The sequence below is a fragment of the Genypterus blacodes genome, unplaced genomic scaffold, assembly GCF_046128005.1.
Source record: "Genypterus blacodes isolate CSIRO-AG114 ecotype Tasmania unplaced genomic scaffold, CSIRO-AGI_Gbla_v1 ptg000030l_1, whole genome shotgun sequence".
Classification (NCBI taxonomy): Eukaryota; Metazoa; Chordata; class Actinopteri; order Ophidiiformes; family Ophidiidae; genus Genypterus; species Genypterus blacodes.
The window spans coordinates 580713-596538 of record NW_027466843.1 but is presented as its reverse complement, the minus strand read 5'-3'; the positions used below and the strand labels follow the sequence as shown (position 1 = coordinate 596538).

The 15826-nt window shown below is 43.3% G+C and overlaps 2 protein-coding genes across 7 annotated transcripts in view; both read left to right on the top strand.

Moving 5' to 3' along the window:
- htt (huntingtin) overlaps positions 1-5441 on the top strand; it is a 31460-nt gene extending 26019 nt beyond the window's left edge. For 2 of the 3 annotated variants that reach the window (XM_076145785.1, XM_076145784.1), the window contains exons 63-66: positions 699-918; positions 1141-1303; positions 2150-2310; positions 2487-5441. In XM_076145785.1, the coding sequence (XP_076001900.1) occupies positions 699-918; positions 1141-1303; positions 2150-2310; positions 2487-2700 (758 nt within the window). In that variant the 3' untranslated portion in view covers positions 2701-5441. The remainder of the gene's footprint in view (positions 1-698; positions 919-1140; positions 1304-2149; positions 2311-2486) is intronic. The other variant, XM_076145786.1, reaches the window with a different exon arrangement.
- Positions 5442-6651: 1210 nt separating this feature from the next.
- rgs12b (regulator of G protein signaling 12b) overlaps positions 6652-15826 on the top strand; it is a 37908-nt gene continuing 28733 nt past the window's right edge. For all 4 annotated transcript variants that reach the window (XM_076145395.1, XM_076145393.1, XM_076145392.1 and 1 more), the window contains exons 1-4: positions 6652-6770; positions 8336-9644; positions 9770-10009; positions 10213-11193. In XM_076145395.1, the coding sequence (XP_076001510.1) occupies positions 8595-9644; positions 9770-10009; positions 10213-11193 (2271 nt within the window). In that variant the 5' untranslated portion in view covers positions 6652-6770; positions 8336-8594. The remainder of the gene's footprint in view (positions 6771-8335; positions 9645-9769; positions 10010-10212; positions 11194-15826) is intronic.

The window sequence follows — 15826 nt, the reverse complement described above, 5'->3', positions numbered from 1 at the left end:
GTTCCATTATGTCATAATCGGAGTATGCAACCATTCCTCATCTGGCGGACTCTCCCTTATTCTCCGATTGAGTAATACGTCGGCGTATATATTTGGCAAACAAGAAAATTCTATTTAATGGTACTTATGTACTGTATATGGCTTGCAAACATTGGAGTTTTGTGTGGGAGTAAAAGTACTGTCAGTGTTCCATCTTTCCAAAGCTCCAGCCAGCCCTCTAGCTGTGATGACATGAAAACACCAAGCTTGCTTCACCCTGCATGCTATAGATGCATTATTTTACATACCTCTTATTTACTCTACCTTAACTGTAACCTTACTTCAGCCCCTACTAACACTACACAGAGCTCAGCATGTGTTTGTCTGTTGCCAAGAGCTAGCCAGTAAATAAAACCAAGTAACTCACTAAAAAAGCAATCTAATTTATAACTTCACCCTTGTTCATAACTTTGTGCCCTCCACCAGTTAAATGCATTCTGGTGTTGGGGCAGGCTCATCAATCATGTAACCATGTCACAGTGTAGTTTCAGTTTAGTGTAAGCACCAGTCATTCACACACAGTATAATGGAATGTCATCAACAGTAGCTCCCATAAATTTACCAATAATCAGCATCATGTGACATCACTTTTCGCACTCCTACTCTAACCTCTCCCCCCGCTGGTTCAACTGGTCCCACCCTCCCTCTCGTCCCCTCAGCGGTGCTTGCGTCGGGTTCAGAGGTGACAGGGGTTAGGGGTCAGAATGACTCTGGCAGTGCCGTAGCAGAGGCGGTGGGCGTCACGGCGGGTCATGTTGGTTTCTCCTCAGGCAAGGAGAAGGCCAGCCCTGCCAGTCGCCCTGCCCACTCTGACCCCCAAGCTCCTGACAGCGAATCGATCATCGTTGCCATGGAGAGGGTCTCTGTGCTCTTCGACAGGTACTGGCACATTTCATTATACGTCATTTTCACATGGAAACGGAAGCATACACACTTCACGATACTTTGCAGCCTTTTTCTTACAGCTTTAACACTTTGACCTCTCAAGGTTTGTAGTGTGTCCAGATATAATTGGATGAGGGCTGCTCGGATCCTTTGTGACAAACTACAATTGTCGCCTTTTCCGCTAACACTTGCCGTACTGGGGCTTCCTGTTTGCAGGATCCGGAAGGGTTTGCCCAGTGAAGCACGTGTGGTGTCCAGGATTTTGCCCCAGTTTCTGGATGACTTCTTCCCTCCACAGGATGTCATGAACAAAGTCATTGGAGAGTTCCTGTCCAACCAGCAACCTTACCCACAATTCATGGCCACTGTCGTCTACAAGGTCAGCAACAGAAGAGACTCGATCACAAAATCCTGTATTTCATCACATACTGTTACATTTTCTGGACATCAAGATCATAAGGGAGAATTGGATTTGATTATACTTGCGCCATAAGTAAACTCTTTTATACAGGTTGTAATTATCAGCACTACACCATTTCTCACTCCTTTACTGAATTGGCTTGTGTCAAGGAGAAATAGAACTTCAATGAATGCCAGTTGCTACGTGTATCTCTCTGAGTGCTCTCCGAGCCGTTTTGTTGTCTGACCACACAACAGGTTGTCAAGACAACATCAGGCTGTAGCAGAGACCAGCAACCAGGGTTGTAAAAACAAAGAGTGAGAAATGCTTCTGTGCAGCATTGGCACTCCTAGTGTCCCTGAATCAGAGCCTTTGCAGTTTGCCGCTCACCTCATATTTATTCAGTAGTTTAGTTATTTCACGTAGAGTATAGTGTTCACCAAATGGGGCAGTTCACACTTGTAACAATGTAAAAGAGAAGATTAAATGACCTATAATTTTACACAATATATCAGACATTTCCTTTAAAGTATTATTTAGACATTTTCTTCTTTACGGTTCCTCTACACCTTTTATTTGAACTCCCATTGACTGTTAACAGTGCAAGTGTCCGATTTCTGTCTATGACTTTATCCACCATAGCAGCCGCTCAGTATTATGAACTGGATAAACGTGTTTGAAATATGTTTGGTGTCTCCATGGGAGGAATCGTGAGGATGACATCCACGTAAATGTATTTGTGGGCTTATTATGTGGGTCTAGATCGTGCATCTGATCTCATTTACCTCAATTACCTTTTCTCCATATTTTTCTCTGCATCTTTAGGTTTTCCAGACACTCCATGCCACTGGTCAGTCCTCTATGGTCCGTGACTGGGTGCTGCTGTCCTTGTCCAACTTCACCCAGAGAACACCTGTGGCTATGGCCATGTGGAGCCTCTCCTGTTTCTTTGTCTCTGCCTCCACCTCCCAGTGGATTTCAGCCCTGTATCCTTTTTGTGTGTAGTACATCCAATCCAATAAGCAAAAAAATTGGAGGGGGGGGTGGTGTTGTGTCCTGGATTTGTGGGCATAGCCACTATGTATATATGCAATCACAGTCAATGACTGCAGTTTTCCCTCATTTCCTGTGTGTTGTCCTTAACCATGCTGCGCTTACCCAGACTGCCACATGTGATCAGCCGAATGGGTTCCAATGAGGTAGTGGATGTTAACCTGTTCTGCCTGGTAGCCATGGACTTCTACCGACACCAGATTGACGAGGAGCTGGACCGCAGGGCTTTCCAATCTGTCTTTGAGACAGTTGCCGCTCCAGGCAGCCCTTACTACCAGCTGCTCAGCTGCCTGCAGTCTATCTACCATGCTACGTCACTCTGAGAGGTGGAACACCGAGATGGACACAGATAGAAAGGGTGAAATAAAGTGAAGGGGGGAAAGAGTGCAATGATTCATCAGAAAAACTTAGCGTAGCTTCATACCTTTCCTTCCCTTTCACTGGTGTGAAATAAATAGAACTACTGAAATCACTATGATGAAGTCAAAGTAAACTGTAATGAGTGTAAGGAAGTGTAAACAATGGGAGCTCGGAGTCTGATAGGACATTTCTGAAGGTTTTGCAGCCAGCGTCGGTCTTCTATACAAACTGTACAACCACATTCCCCACAAACCATTCCTCGGACAATGATGGCACCTTGGAACACTTCATCCTACCCAGCACCTTGAATATAGATATAATCATACACAAGTGGATTTGTTTATTTTCCTGTGAGGACTTGCCTGAGCATTGTGATGTCAGTAACGTAAATTAGAGACAAAGTTGAAAATATAAAATATTTACTATATTTGAAGTTTCAATGCATTTATTTTTCAGTGCATTTTGTGAAAGAGTGCTTAAGAAACTGACAGTGGGCTGATAAAGGAGAGGTAGGAGCGCAAATACCTGCTTAATGTTGTCAATAACTAGTTTAGAACTTTTGTATAAGTTTACTGTGGTCAATCTCTGACACGGGAAAGAGGGTGAGTAAGATAGCAAGATATTTTATGTGTAAATGAATCACCTATAGCCATAGTATTTTTTTGCCCATATTGATGCGGGGGATGGGCCTTGCAGTGGGGATTTGTCACTGCAGAAAGGACGACCTGCATCTCTTTGAAGCAGTGGCCTCTTCTGGATATAGTGGGAGCAAAAAAAGCTGGACAGTGGAGTTTTGACTGTTACCCTAAGGGTTATATCAGCATCTTATGTCAGTGGAAACTTCAAAGTGAAGCAACAAAAATACCAAAATTGCAGTGATGTCTTTCTTTTTCTTTTTTTAATCGGTAGCAGAAAAACGCATCCTCTCTGGTTTTATGATATGCTTACAGTATATCTGTCAAGTTCTATATTTTAATTATTTTCTAGCCTTGAATGTTCCCCGCGCCACCCGTCCCATTTCTTGTGGGTTTTTTTAAAGCTCAGGATGTAAGATGTGATTATAATTGTTGTAATAAGACTGGATGTGCGCTGCAGTCTTTAAATGGATTGCATTGGTATCTTGTAAAAAGAGTAAACTTAAGTGTAAAGTAATATGAAAGCCATAGTGGAAGACAAAATAACTGTAAACATGAGATCCTAAATAGATGGCAAGAAAATGTGACGCCATAACTTTTGTCATTTAAACACACACACACGTGATCAGAGAACAGCAAATCATTCACTCGCAGACCACAGAATGCAGATATCAATATGCCGAGAGTGTTTTATGGGAGACCTTGTTGCCTGGTAGTGTGCTGGGCGTCTTTACTCACTTACTTGTACATACACTTGCCTTAGATAAAGACTGAATATATGTATGTCCTGTGCTTTGAAGCTTGCTGAAGCATGCTTAGCATTACTGCTACTTTCTTGTGTAGTCCTTAATACTGTAATTCTGTGGTCATGGTTGCGATGACTTGTGCGGAAGAGATGCAACACAATCCAAAGGGAGCCGTGTAACATTAGCAACCAACAGCAGCTTTGACAAATCAACAGGTGAGGAAGTGTAGCTCGGAGATGCCATGTGGCGGCAGGAGGTTTCTCTTTTGTTAAGCTTTAAATATTGTTTTGTCTCAGTTAAAAGTTGGTAGATATTTCACTATTCATTGTCTGTGTGCAAAATATTAAATATATAGAGCACTTAAAAAGTCGGGAAGTTTTTCTCATGTTGACATTAGTTTTTGATTATGCAGTGAGTCTTACATAAAAGTTGAAACATCTCAGTGATTTGTCAGTAATATCTTTAAAATCCCTCAAGGCGACGTGATGGATGGATTTGAGTGTGATGTAACATTGCATTAACACAATAAATTGGTGTGTCCCCTGCTGCTTGGTGGATGGTAACTGTTATTGAAATTCCAATGTGAGGCCTCCGTTATTGATGCTTTAGATTTGTGTTTTTCTCAGTTGGCAGATGCTCTCTTCAGATGAAAGTGAATTTTGCGCTGTGACAGGATGAGGAAAAACTGCTGAAGGTTGAAGAAACTATTTCAAAAGAGTCCTTTTGCTTGAGTGAGTGAAGTTTTTTTTTTCATCTTTCTCTGAGTTTCTTTCCCAGAAATAAGAAGAGCATTATGCTGTCTTTGGACCCCCACTGAGGTAATGCGATTACCCAGAAATCTTTTGTGATTTTCTAAGATGGGGGTTGAGGTCACAGACGTGGGTCGAGCTTGATTGATATAACTTGATTCCCTTTAAGACACAGTTTTACAGCTTTCCTTTAATAATCATGTCCACTTGAAGACTGATAGACTCAGATCATTATATTTGACAAATCTCTGGGCAAGTCACTGTTCTTGGTCTAACAAGACCAAGCCTGAATGTTGTTCAAACATTTGCTGTGTCTTGTTCTTTCCCTACCCTATAATGTCAAACTTGCCTTTGCAATTAGCATGTTTGTGCTCGGCTGCAAAAGAATACATCACTTCCTCTTTCTACCAAATTAGGTTTGGTGACCACTTGCCATCAATTTTCACAACGTGACCGTGTGTCAGTGGAGGCATATAGACTGAGACTGATGTGACTCTCTTTACAGTTTCTTCAGACAGGACTCCCAGCAGGACCCTGAAGCGTCCGCCGCATTTTTTCTTTATTTTGGTCTAAACTATTGCCTGCAAAAAATGAATGAAAAAGATTGTGTATTACATTTCATTTTAATATTTTAAAGAGATTAATCACTGAATATGATATGGTGTAGAAATAAATAAATTATTCAAAGATCTTAAATGCCTGAGGATTAATCATTAATGTAATCAGTTGATTTCATTATTAAGTGCAGGGTTCTACATTGAGCTTGGTGCTGATGGCAGTAATCCATAAGAAGATTTTTGGCTGTGAAAGATGTGAAAGAAAATGGGCAGAAATCAAATACGTAATTGTTGAAAGTTAGTTGAATGAATAAGTGGTTATATTTGGATCTAATTTCCCTTTGGAGGCTAAACAACACTGCATACAGGCCCTGATTTAAAGCATGTATTAAGAGTCGTGTCTTGATGATTAAAAGGAGTAACAGGATTACCAGGCAGGTGCCATATGGTTCATGAAGCATGAGTCTGAAATCACTGGCAAACTCTTGTTATGGCTGGAAGGCTTCGGTTCCCATATCAGTTTTCTGCAGATAAGGGCTGATTGTAAATAAGAAAATGTTCAGTAGATAATTTTTTTGAATTTAGGGAACCGTGGGAAAATCAACTGCATTTGAGATTGTGCTGTTTTAAATAATAATTCAAAGTGATCAATCAACTAAGTAAAACTATTAAACATTGCTTTTTTTTGGTTTTATTCACCTCTCAAATATGAAGATGTGCTGCTTTTCTGTTTAGTTTGGACTTTTGATCAGACTAAAAATGGTTGTATTTAAAGTCTCAATTATTAATAAGATAAAACTAACCATTAGATGCAGTCCTGCTTTTAGTAAGAAACAGCAATCCATACTACTACTCCAGTAACACTTTACGTTATACAGACACTTATTTAAGATGTCTTTTGACATTTCAAACATTCCTATTCTCTTGCTGAAAGAGTCTCTGTAAGTCAGTGGTATGAAGAAGTCTTTAGTTATGTTATGAGTATTCCACTTTGTGTGCGTCTCGTTTTGATGCGTTTTGAATACGTGGAGTTCAACATGATCAGGTTGACATTGGACATGACAAACGACACAATGCAGAAGAACAAATCGATTCTTACACATTTTTATTTCCACGCAGTATCTTAAATCTCCGAATTGACCCATTTGTACACCCCTCCCTGCCCATTCTAAACACACCTCCCTCTCTCCCAGTCCTCCTCCTCCTCCTCCTCCTCTATCGCTCCTTCTTCACCAGATGGTGCAGTCTTTTCTTTTGTTTACCCATCGCCCCTGAGTTTACCTAACCGACCATAGCTACTAAACTATGGAAACAGCCCGAGCAGCATCACCGTGGGACACCGTGAAGTAAGTCCACTCCACACTCTCACTGGCTAAAGTCGTTCTACCCAATATGTTGGTGGAAACATGAGAAAGACCCGCATCCACCTTTTCCTCTGCTTTACCACTCATACGCGTCCTATAACGGCGTTAGCCAGCTGTTGTCTCTCGCTGTGCCTGTGCATGGTAGCACTTCAGCCATAAATCGATGGATTAGTGCTATAGATTCTCCCACCGTTTAAACCTACTAACTCCCTCTCCCACTCTCATGATGCTGTGTTTTGACACCTGAGGAATATGCGACTGTTGATACTTTTATCTGTGATTTCTCACTCTAACTTTTGCCAATGTCTCGCTAAGTGTTCAGAGTGTGACTGACAGCTCTGACAGCCAATGGCGGCGCAGGAGAGTCTGTGTACAGGCGCGTTGCCATAGTTAAGTACCGACATTCCGAAGTTGTGGAAACCGAAGGCGGGCGATAGGTTAAGCACGGGTGTGTGCGCTCTTTGAACTGTAAATCACCGCAAGGAAAACCTTCTAAACTCATGTAAACTGCCCGAATAAAGCAGATAAATTTAGTTAGAATATATATCGTGGTTGTTTCTGTCTTTCAACAGCATTAGCATAACGGAGATAGCTTGCTAGCATGCACAGTAGCCAACTTGCTGAAGTAAAATGCAATGCGTCAGCTAAAAAGTTATCTTGTTTCAAAGTGAACGTCACAGGCTCCGTAATAGCAAATAGATATGTTGCAGGAGAACTAAAGTAAGTAAATACGTATAGAACAGGCGAATGTAAAAACTTGTATTTCTTTCTTTCTTTCTTAAAAAGTGAGCTGTCACGCGCAGGTGTCGTACTGTCGGTCTGTCTATCCACTACCTGACAGGTGAGACACGCCTCCGTTATGAAACCATGAATTCCCATTGGACAGAGCCACCCTGACTCCGCCCTTCGCACCTGCGACCGCACTTCTGTTAGTATAGCTTGTTGCTATTGTTAGTTTAGCTTACCACATCATTTTGCACAGCATGTTATAACCTACAGACTTTATGCGTAATGTATTACATTTACAGTATTCATTCTGTAATTCCCCGGATATACATGATTGTTTTGGCTTCAGAGCCAGTATACCAGGTGAGGAAATCCATGTGGAGCAACCTTCCACCACAAGCTGTCCTCCCCCTCAACTCGAGCCTCACCTCAACTCACCTCCTCTCTGAATAGACACCATAATATGTCCCACTGACCCTTCCTGTCTCTTTATCTATATGCTCTGTTATCGTGAATTGTTTTTTATCTATAGTATCTGTTTTTATCTTATAGTATCATGCTTCCTCTGGCACTTCTATGGATGTTTTTTACTGTACAGCTGTAGCAGTTGCTGTCAACGTTTCAATATGGATTATAATGATTTACAATATCTTGATTTAGGACTACTTGTTGTAATGTACACCAATTTATGCTGAATTCAATCTGATTGTAGTCTTTACATGATGTTTGAAAAGGTAACTTAACCAACATTTTGGCGTACAACAAGTGTTCAGGAGGCAGAAATCCTCATGGCTTACATGGTTTGTTTGATTGTGCTGCAGGTGACTGCCTGTGAACCTGGAGAGATAGTGACACCAGGATGGGAGCGCTACTGTAGCAAGACTGTGCCACAACTGAAGCCGTCCTGTCACTCCACTGCTGCATTTCGAACTACTGCTCATTTTTCCATAGCAGCTTGATGGCAGAGCAGTTTGATGAGGACACAGACACTGGATGTTTTGTGTTCTTGGTTGAGTGGAGCCAAGAGATGTGTTACGACTAAGTGAAACACAGATAGACAAGACAAAGTTCCCTGTTACAATGTTTAGGCAATCAGATGCATCATCCAAGAGACGTCCATGTGGTGGAACTTTACCCCAGCCTCCATCATCCTCCTCCACCCAGCAGGGCCGTATCCGGGCTGTGGAGGTGGCCAGAGGGAGGACAGGGTATGGTTTCACACTGTCTGGCCAAAGCCCTTGTGTCCTCAGCTGCATCCTGAAAGGCAGCCCTGCAGACTATGTAGGACTGCGTTCAGGAGACTACATCCTCTCTGTCAATGACATAAACGTCTCCAAGGCATCACATGAAGATGTAGTGAAGCTGATTGGACGCTGCACTGGGGTCTTGAAACTAGTCATTGCCGAAGGAGAGCGCCCCACCAGGCGGCACCATCACCACCAACGCACCACTAGCAGTCGTCACCATAGCAGCAATACAATGGCAGCGTCTTACCTGGACTCGTGCTCCAGCGATGATGAGTTGGATGGTTTCTATGACACCAGTGTTAACCACAACAATAGCAGGTCAGGCTGCGGTGTCCGTGGGGGTTGGTATAAACCCAAAGTGGATTCTAAGCAGCTGGGCATCAACCGGGCAGAGAAGGTAGTGGCAGAGCTGCAGTCTGGAGGAATTTTCAACATGATCTTTGAGAACTCTAGCCACTCCTCCAGTAGCTCGGATAAGGAGAGGACTGGCGTTACCTCCAAGCCATCCAAACCACGTCCTGTGTCTGAACCGGAATTCCCCTCTTATAGGAACTCCTCCCAATCCCGGAGCAATCCCAATCTGCTCTCTGAGGAGGAGATGGCACAGGTTCTGACTGATGATTCAGTCTTCCTAGACTCAGACTTCCATCACCTCCACCTTCATCATCACGAAGAGCATGACGTCGATGTAGAAAATGGGGGCGATTTGGGCTTAGAACCCAGCGAAGGCATTCTAAATGTGGGCATGATTGTTGGCTACCTGGGCTCCATCGAGCTTGCCTCCACAGGGACGAACCTCGAGAACGATAGTCTGCAAGCCATCAGAGGCAGCATGAGACGTCTCCGGGCCGAGCAGAAGATCCATTCATTGGTGCTGATGAAGGTGCGGTGGAATAAGTTTGATATCTATTTAGAGATGATGTTTTGACTTGATGTGAATGTATGTATCATTACCCTGATGATCTCCTTGGTATGAATATGTAACATACATTAACTCTTTCTCTCCAGGTCATGCATGACAGTGTACGTCTGTGCAGTGACAGAGGTCAGGTACTGGCCACTTATCCTGCAGAAAAACTAGCCTTCAGCGCCTGTTGCCCAGATGACCGCAGATTCTTTGGACTGGTCACTATGCAGGCCACAGATGATCACGAGGAACGCCACTACAGCAACGGACGAGAGGAAGAGGGCAGTTTGAGGACTTCCTGTCACGTGTTTATTGTGGACCCAGACCTCTGCCATCACGAGGTATGACCACTGGCATATAATGACAAAGTTCAAATCACATCCATGACTCATGATTTAAGAAAAATGTTATTTATTTGAAAGGTTTTTGTTTTATTTTTCACTCTTGTTGGCCCAGAAAAAAACACAACTTAGAAGTAAATTTAATAGACACATTTTTTGCAGACATTTTGACTGGTGTTCCATGGCTACTGTTGTTTCCCCAGGTCCATTTGGGTGTGGCCATGAGGTTTGGTTTTGAGTGTACACCTGACCCCGACACTGGAGGCTGCCTGGAATTCCCCCCAAGTTCTCAGCCTCTCCTCCAGTTTGTCTCCGTCTTGTATCGGGACATGGGGGACAACATTGAGGGTGTCCGTGCTCGGGCCTTTCATGACCCAGACAATGATGCACAACAAAATCACAGTACCAGCAGTAATAGTGATAGTGGTATCGGAAACTTTTTACCGGAGGAAAAGAGCAACAGGGTGCTTTTAGTGGACCTTGGCGGACCTCCTAACCACAATCATATCTCTGGGCTGCGCCACTGGGACAGCCCGCCCCCCTCACAACAAGCCTGGAGCCCCACCCAAGGAGCTGCAGCCTCCCACCCACCTCCTCCTCCGCCCGCTCTGAGAAACGGCCACTGCCACTACCGTCATGACCCACACCTGGCTGACCTCCCTCACCCTCTGCCCTTGTCTCACCCTGATGCTGCGGTGAGGCATTCTCGAGGAGCACACCCACACACGCACCACTACACACCAGGGAAGCGGGGAGGAGCTGTGGGGGGAGGAGAAAAGAGAGGAGGTGGGGGAGACGGAGGGGCGGAGCAGCAACGCTGGCTGCCAGTCCACGTGTTAAGAGACTGGCGTCAGCAGCACCATCGTAGCCACCTCCAGGGCCTGAGCAGTGATCAGGAGTCTTATGCCGAGTCCACTGACGGATGGTCATCAGCTAACTGCAGCACCCTGCCCCCGCCCATGAACAAGATCCCAGCCGATCGCTACCGGGCCCCGTTGGCCCCCGGAGACCACCTGCCACCACCTGGAGGGAGCCAGCCTCCTCCTCCTCCCTCACATCCCCACACTCATCAGCTTCAGAAGGATGAGTGGGCGAAGAAGCTGTTTGGGGACAGGGACAGGGCTGGGACAGACAGAAGTGAAAGAGAGAAAAAGAGAGGGAACACCAAGGAGGGAGAGAAAAAGGTAAGACATTGAGTTAAAGTTCTTATTAAATTAATTTGTTAATCAATAAGGAAGAATTCTACTAAGTACTATGCAAGTATTTTTCAGCCCATTTCCCTGCTCGTTTATTAACGTTTATTAGTTTTAATTCATGTTTTTATCATTACTGAACATGGGTCTCCTCATAACAGTACATTGTATTAAGTCTTATGCTCTGCCACATTCTGGGCTGTGGGCTTTTGGAAGAGTTGTGTTAAAATTGACCATGAGCTGAGAAGCCTGGACAGCAGGCATCTGCCCCCATCACACACTCATGCTGTGGAAATTTACTCTGACTAGAGTGTGTCCAAGGCTACGGTTTATTGGGGCTATAAATTCATCTGCGTTCATCCCTCTGCTCTACATCGTACTCTTGTCCTCTTCTCCTTGTCAAGGCCAGTACCTTTTCAGTCTTTCAGTTACTCACTCACCTTTCCAGTGTGGTGAGCCATGTTTGTCCCTCCTCCTCTCCGTGTTTGATATTCACTGATGCGAGTGCCACAGCTGGCTGTCTCCCTAGACCTCAAACAAGCAGATTGATAAGTTATTTATCTCCACTGCTCCAGTATCACATCATGTATTATGCAGCAGCTACGGGTCTGCCTATACCTGAAAACCACCTGTTTCCCATCATAAGGAGCATACGCTGGTAACAGCACGCCAGGTATTAGCTGCTACAGGAAACAGGCTGCAATTTTTGCTTGTGTGTGTGAATAGACACTAAAACACAAGGGTTACAAATACAACAAACAGTCAATTAAGGGGTCCTGGCTATTCTGGCTGTATTGAGTTCCACTAAATTACTGGTCAGCTGTTTATTGTTTACAGGCAACAGTAAGTAGTAGTAGAGTATACTACTGTATAGAGAGTATAGAGACTGGAAGATAAAGGGAGAAATATGAAATGCCCCTCAATGGCAGCCTCATATATCCATCTTGATTAGATTCTTGCTCATATTTGATCTCTAAAATATATTCATTTTGTAGGTCCTTGCCTTGTGTTCTTCTACATTGACTTATTAGTTGGTTTCTTTGGAAAAGATACTTGTTTCTTTGATAGTGGAGCAAGTTGTTGTTTCCTCCCAGTGTGAGTCTGAGTGGACACGGTGTTAAGAGCCGGAGGGGACAATCAGAGGAAGTCTTTGCCTGGGGCAGGGTTGAGGCCAGAGGGGCTGAGAGTAACGGGGACGCAAAAAAAGGAACAATTAACCTCAGAGTGGAGATGCATTGGTTTGTAGGTGGTGCACATGGCACAGGGTATTTCTTTATTTAATGCCATGATTTCAGTCCTGGTTCCTGAATAGAGTTCTGATACTGAATCAGTTCCATGACTCCTCGCTGTACCTACCACTGATTGGCTAAATAAGTTGTGCTTAGCCAGTCACAACCTCTGAAGCATCAAGTCTTGATCAAGTAAACACACCTGATGAAGCTATTCAGGTATAAGCAGTTTGGAGAGTGATGGAAAGTATGCAGTGCTGTGGTACTTAAAGACCAGGCAGGCACAGAGAGCTTTAACTGAGACCTGTTTACCACATGGTGGCACTGCTTCACCGTGGAAATGTCTGTCATTTGCAGTCAGTGGGAAAAGAAGGGATTTCAAATAAAAGCTATACATTATTGGTGGTGGTTTTTTTATGGCATTTGAATTTCATCTGTCACAAGCAACTCCACCCACTGGAACATATTTTTTATTAGCAATGGCTGGTTATGTAAACCACAAAAGATAGAAAATATATCAAAAATGTTCCACATTTTTCATTGCAATGAAAATGTTGCAATAAAACTCAGTTGACTTTTGACAGATAGGATAAGTGATCTTTATGATTCTTGCTACATTACAACATACGTGTAATTATAAATTTACAATTAAAAAGCAAGTGAAACCTTTCCCTCAGTCATTTGCAAGTTAGTCATCGTGTGTCCATTCCAGTCTGAAATGATACTTGATCATTGATTGGGTTTGATGTAAGGCTATGCAAATCAGATGGATGATGTTGATAGTATACGTCAAACTTCTTCTTCCACCTCTGACTCAGAGTTCATGATTTACTACTACATAAGTTAATACTATCAGACGTTCTATTTTGTTTGTTTTCTATTTTCAAGATGTAACAGCACAGTTTAAGGCGTGTGTGAGGGTTGGCATCCATAAAATGCAATGAAATGAAATGCTCAAATTTGTGGTAGCACACACACACACACACACACACACACACACACACACACATACACACACACACACACACACACACACACACACACACACACACACACACACACACACACACACACATACATACACACACTCGCACACATGCATATACAGAGTAGATTCCGTATCCAGGCAACACCACTGGCCATCTCCAGATGAAATGCCTAGCAGCCAGTCAGAGTCAGCATGTATCACAGCTTGGCCTCTGACGCCAGTCAGCACAGATTAATCGCTCATTAGTCAACTGGGGTTTATTGATACACGCAGTATCATCCTGTACATCCTAAAATTAGTAACATGTCATTTGGAGGAGACAGAAGCTAGTGTGCCTTATAAAGTGCAACAGTATGCAGTGGCTGACAGCAGTTGTGAGAGCGGATAGATGGTCTATAAATCCTGATGACCCATTAGGGCTAATTTTGTCTTGTGTCCATTTTAGGCAGCAGTTTATAGTGTACTGTGACAGCTGGTCAGTTTCAGGTTCAATCAACCCACAAAGTGAGTTTCAACTGGACTTGTAAGTCCTTACAAAGGTTGGACTAAATATCACTGTCTTTGTTTTTATTCTTATTCTTGCTCTTATTATTTACTTAAAGTACAGGTAGTTAACACCTGTAATGTATAATGGGAGCTCCTGGATTGGCCGGACGCTGTGCAGGTGTTCTTGTTGTTGGTGTCAAACCTCTGTATGTTATGTGTTTACACTCTGTTCTTAAGTTAACACCACCAGCACTAGTCAAAGTTGTACTGCAGGCAAAATTGGGAGTGTAATGAGGAGCAGGAAAAAACAGGACTGTACATGCCTTTGTCCAACATGTGGAATTTAACATTTGCATGGAAAAAAGGAAGTCGTCATAAATAGACATTGGTGTGTTGCAGAGCAGAACTCCAGGCTACGCACATGTCGACACATCTAATGTATGATTGTATTTGTTAAGTTTGTTGTATTATTTATGTGTGGTATTGATTTATCGGATGCCATGAGATTACAAAACATGGCTCCTGCATTACTCTGCTTTTTCAGTGAACACACAGGAACGTGATTCACTGAAGGTTTGTCGCAACACCCTGAATCATGCTGTGTAACAAATGGATGCTGTGTATATGCCTCCCTAGTGGTTACTTAAACCTGTGGTAATGATTAGTTCACTCATTATCTGGCGTTTTGGCCTTGATTACAGAAGAGCGGTGGCTGGTGGTCAACATTTTCAGCAGTGCTATGCGATGTCACAGTCAGGTGCAAAGTCACGCCACATTTGATAACTTCTGAATTGTTATAAGATATAGTACCATTGTGGTATTATTACCATGAACGACATTATGAATGAAATGTACAACACACACACACACACACACACACACACACACACACACACACACACACACACACACACACACACTCACACACACTCACACACTCACACACACTCTCTATCCGACACACATTCTGAGACACTGTTGAGAGCAAACCAGGATCCTGCTTCTCACTTAAATTTTATCCAAATTTAATCTCGGCAAATGTGATTCCCCAAACTTTGAAAATACATCAGCCCATGAATGCAGCGCCATAGCTCCCTACAGCTTATTATCTGCTCATTAACTCCCACACACTGCTCACACTGACACATAATGATTGCCCAGCTTAATCAACCAAATTACACTCACACTCCGGGCCACATTTCAGCCAGATACCACACACTGGAAGCTTTTTTCACAAAGAAATGAATATTTGTTGAAATGAAGCAAATAACACACATTCCACTTTACATTACAGCTGTATTCCAGACAATGTAGGCATTTATAGCATTAAGTGATAATGTGTTAAAATACAATGTGAGGAAAGGTCTGCCAGCCAGTAAAGGACTGAACAATGTATGCAACAAGTCATATGATGATGAGATATATGACGTTAATAAAAGCTAGGACCATTCACATGCAGTTTTGTTTACCTACAGGCAGTCTTTGCGTGCCGGCAGCGTCGCTGTTTGTAGGGCTAAATGCTTAGCAGTAGCTGATGAGTGGCAAAGTGGCAACATGTTGCCTGAGAAGGAGAATGCAAGCAGGACTAGTGAAGATTGGGTCCCTCAATGAACCGGCACGTCTGCACTAATTGCCAATTAAGTCCCACAGACCAAAGCGAATAACCTCCTTCATTTGCTTGGAACCTTCTCATGTGCAGTGTGGTTGAAAATTCCAGTCTCCTTAACACGCTACACACATGAGCCCAGATACAGTATGTAATCCCATTGTGGTGTTTGGATGTAGACTTGCAAAGCTGAACATGAGTTTGATCATTGCTCTGCATTGCACAGCGTAATCATGTCAGAGTGTTGACACTGCCTGTCGCGTTGCAGTCTTTTGGTTTGAAGATAGAAAACCATTTACTAAGCCAGGTATTATG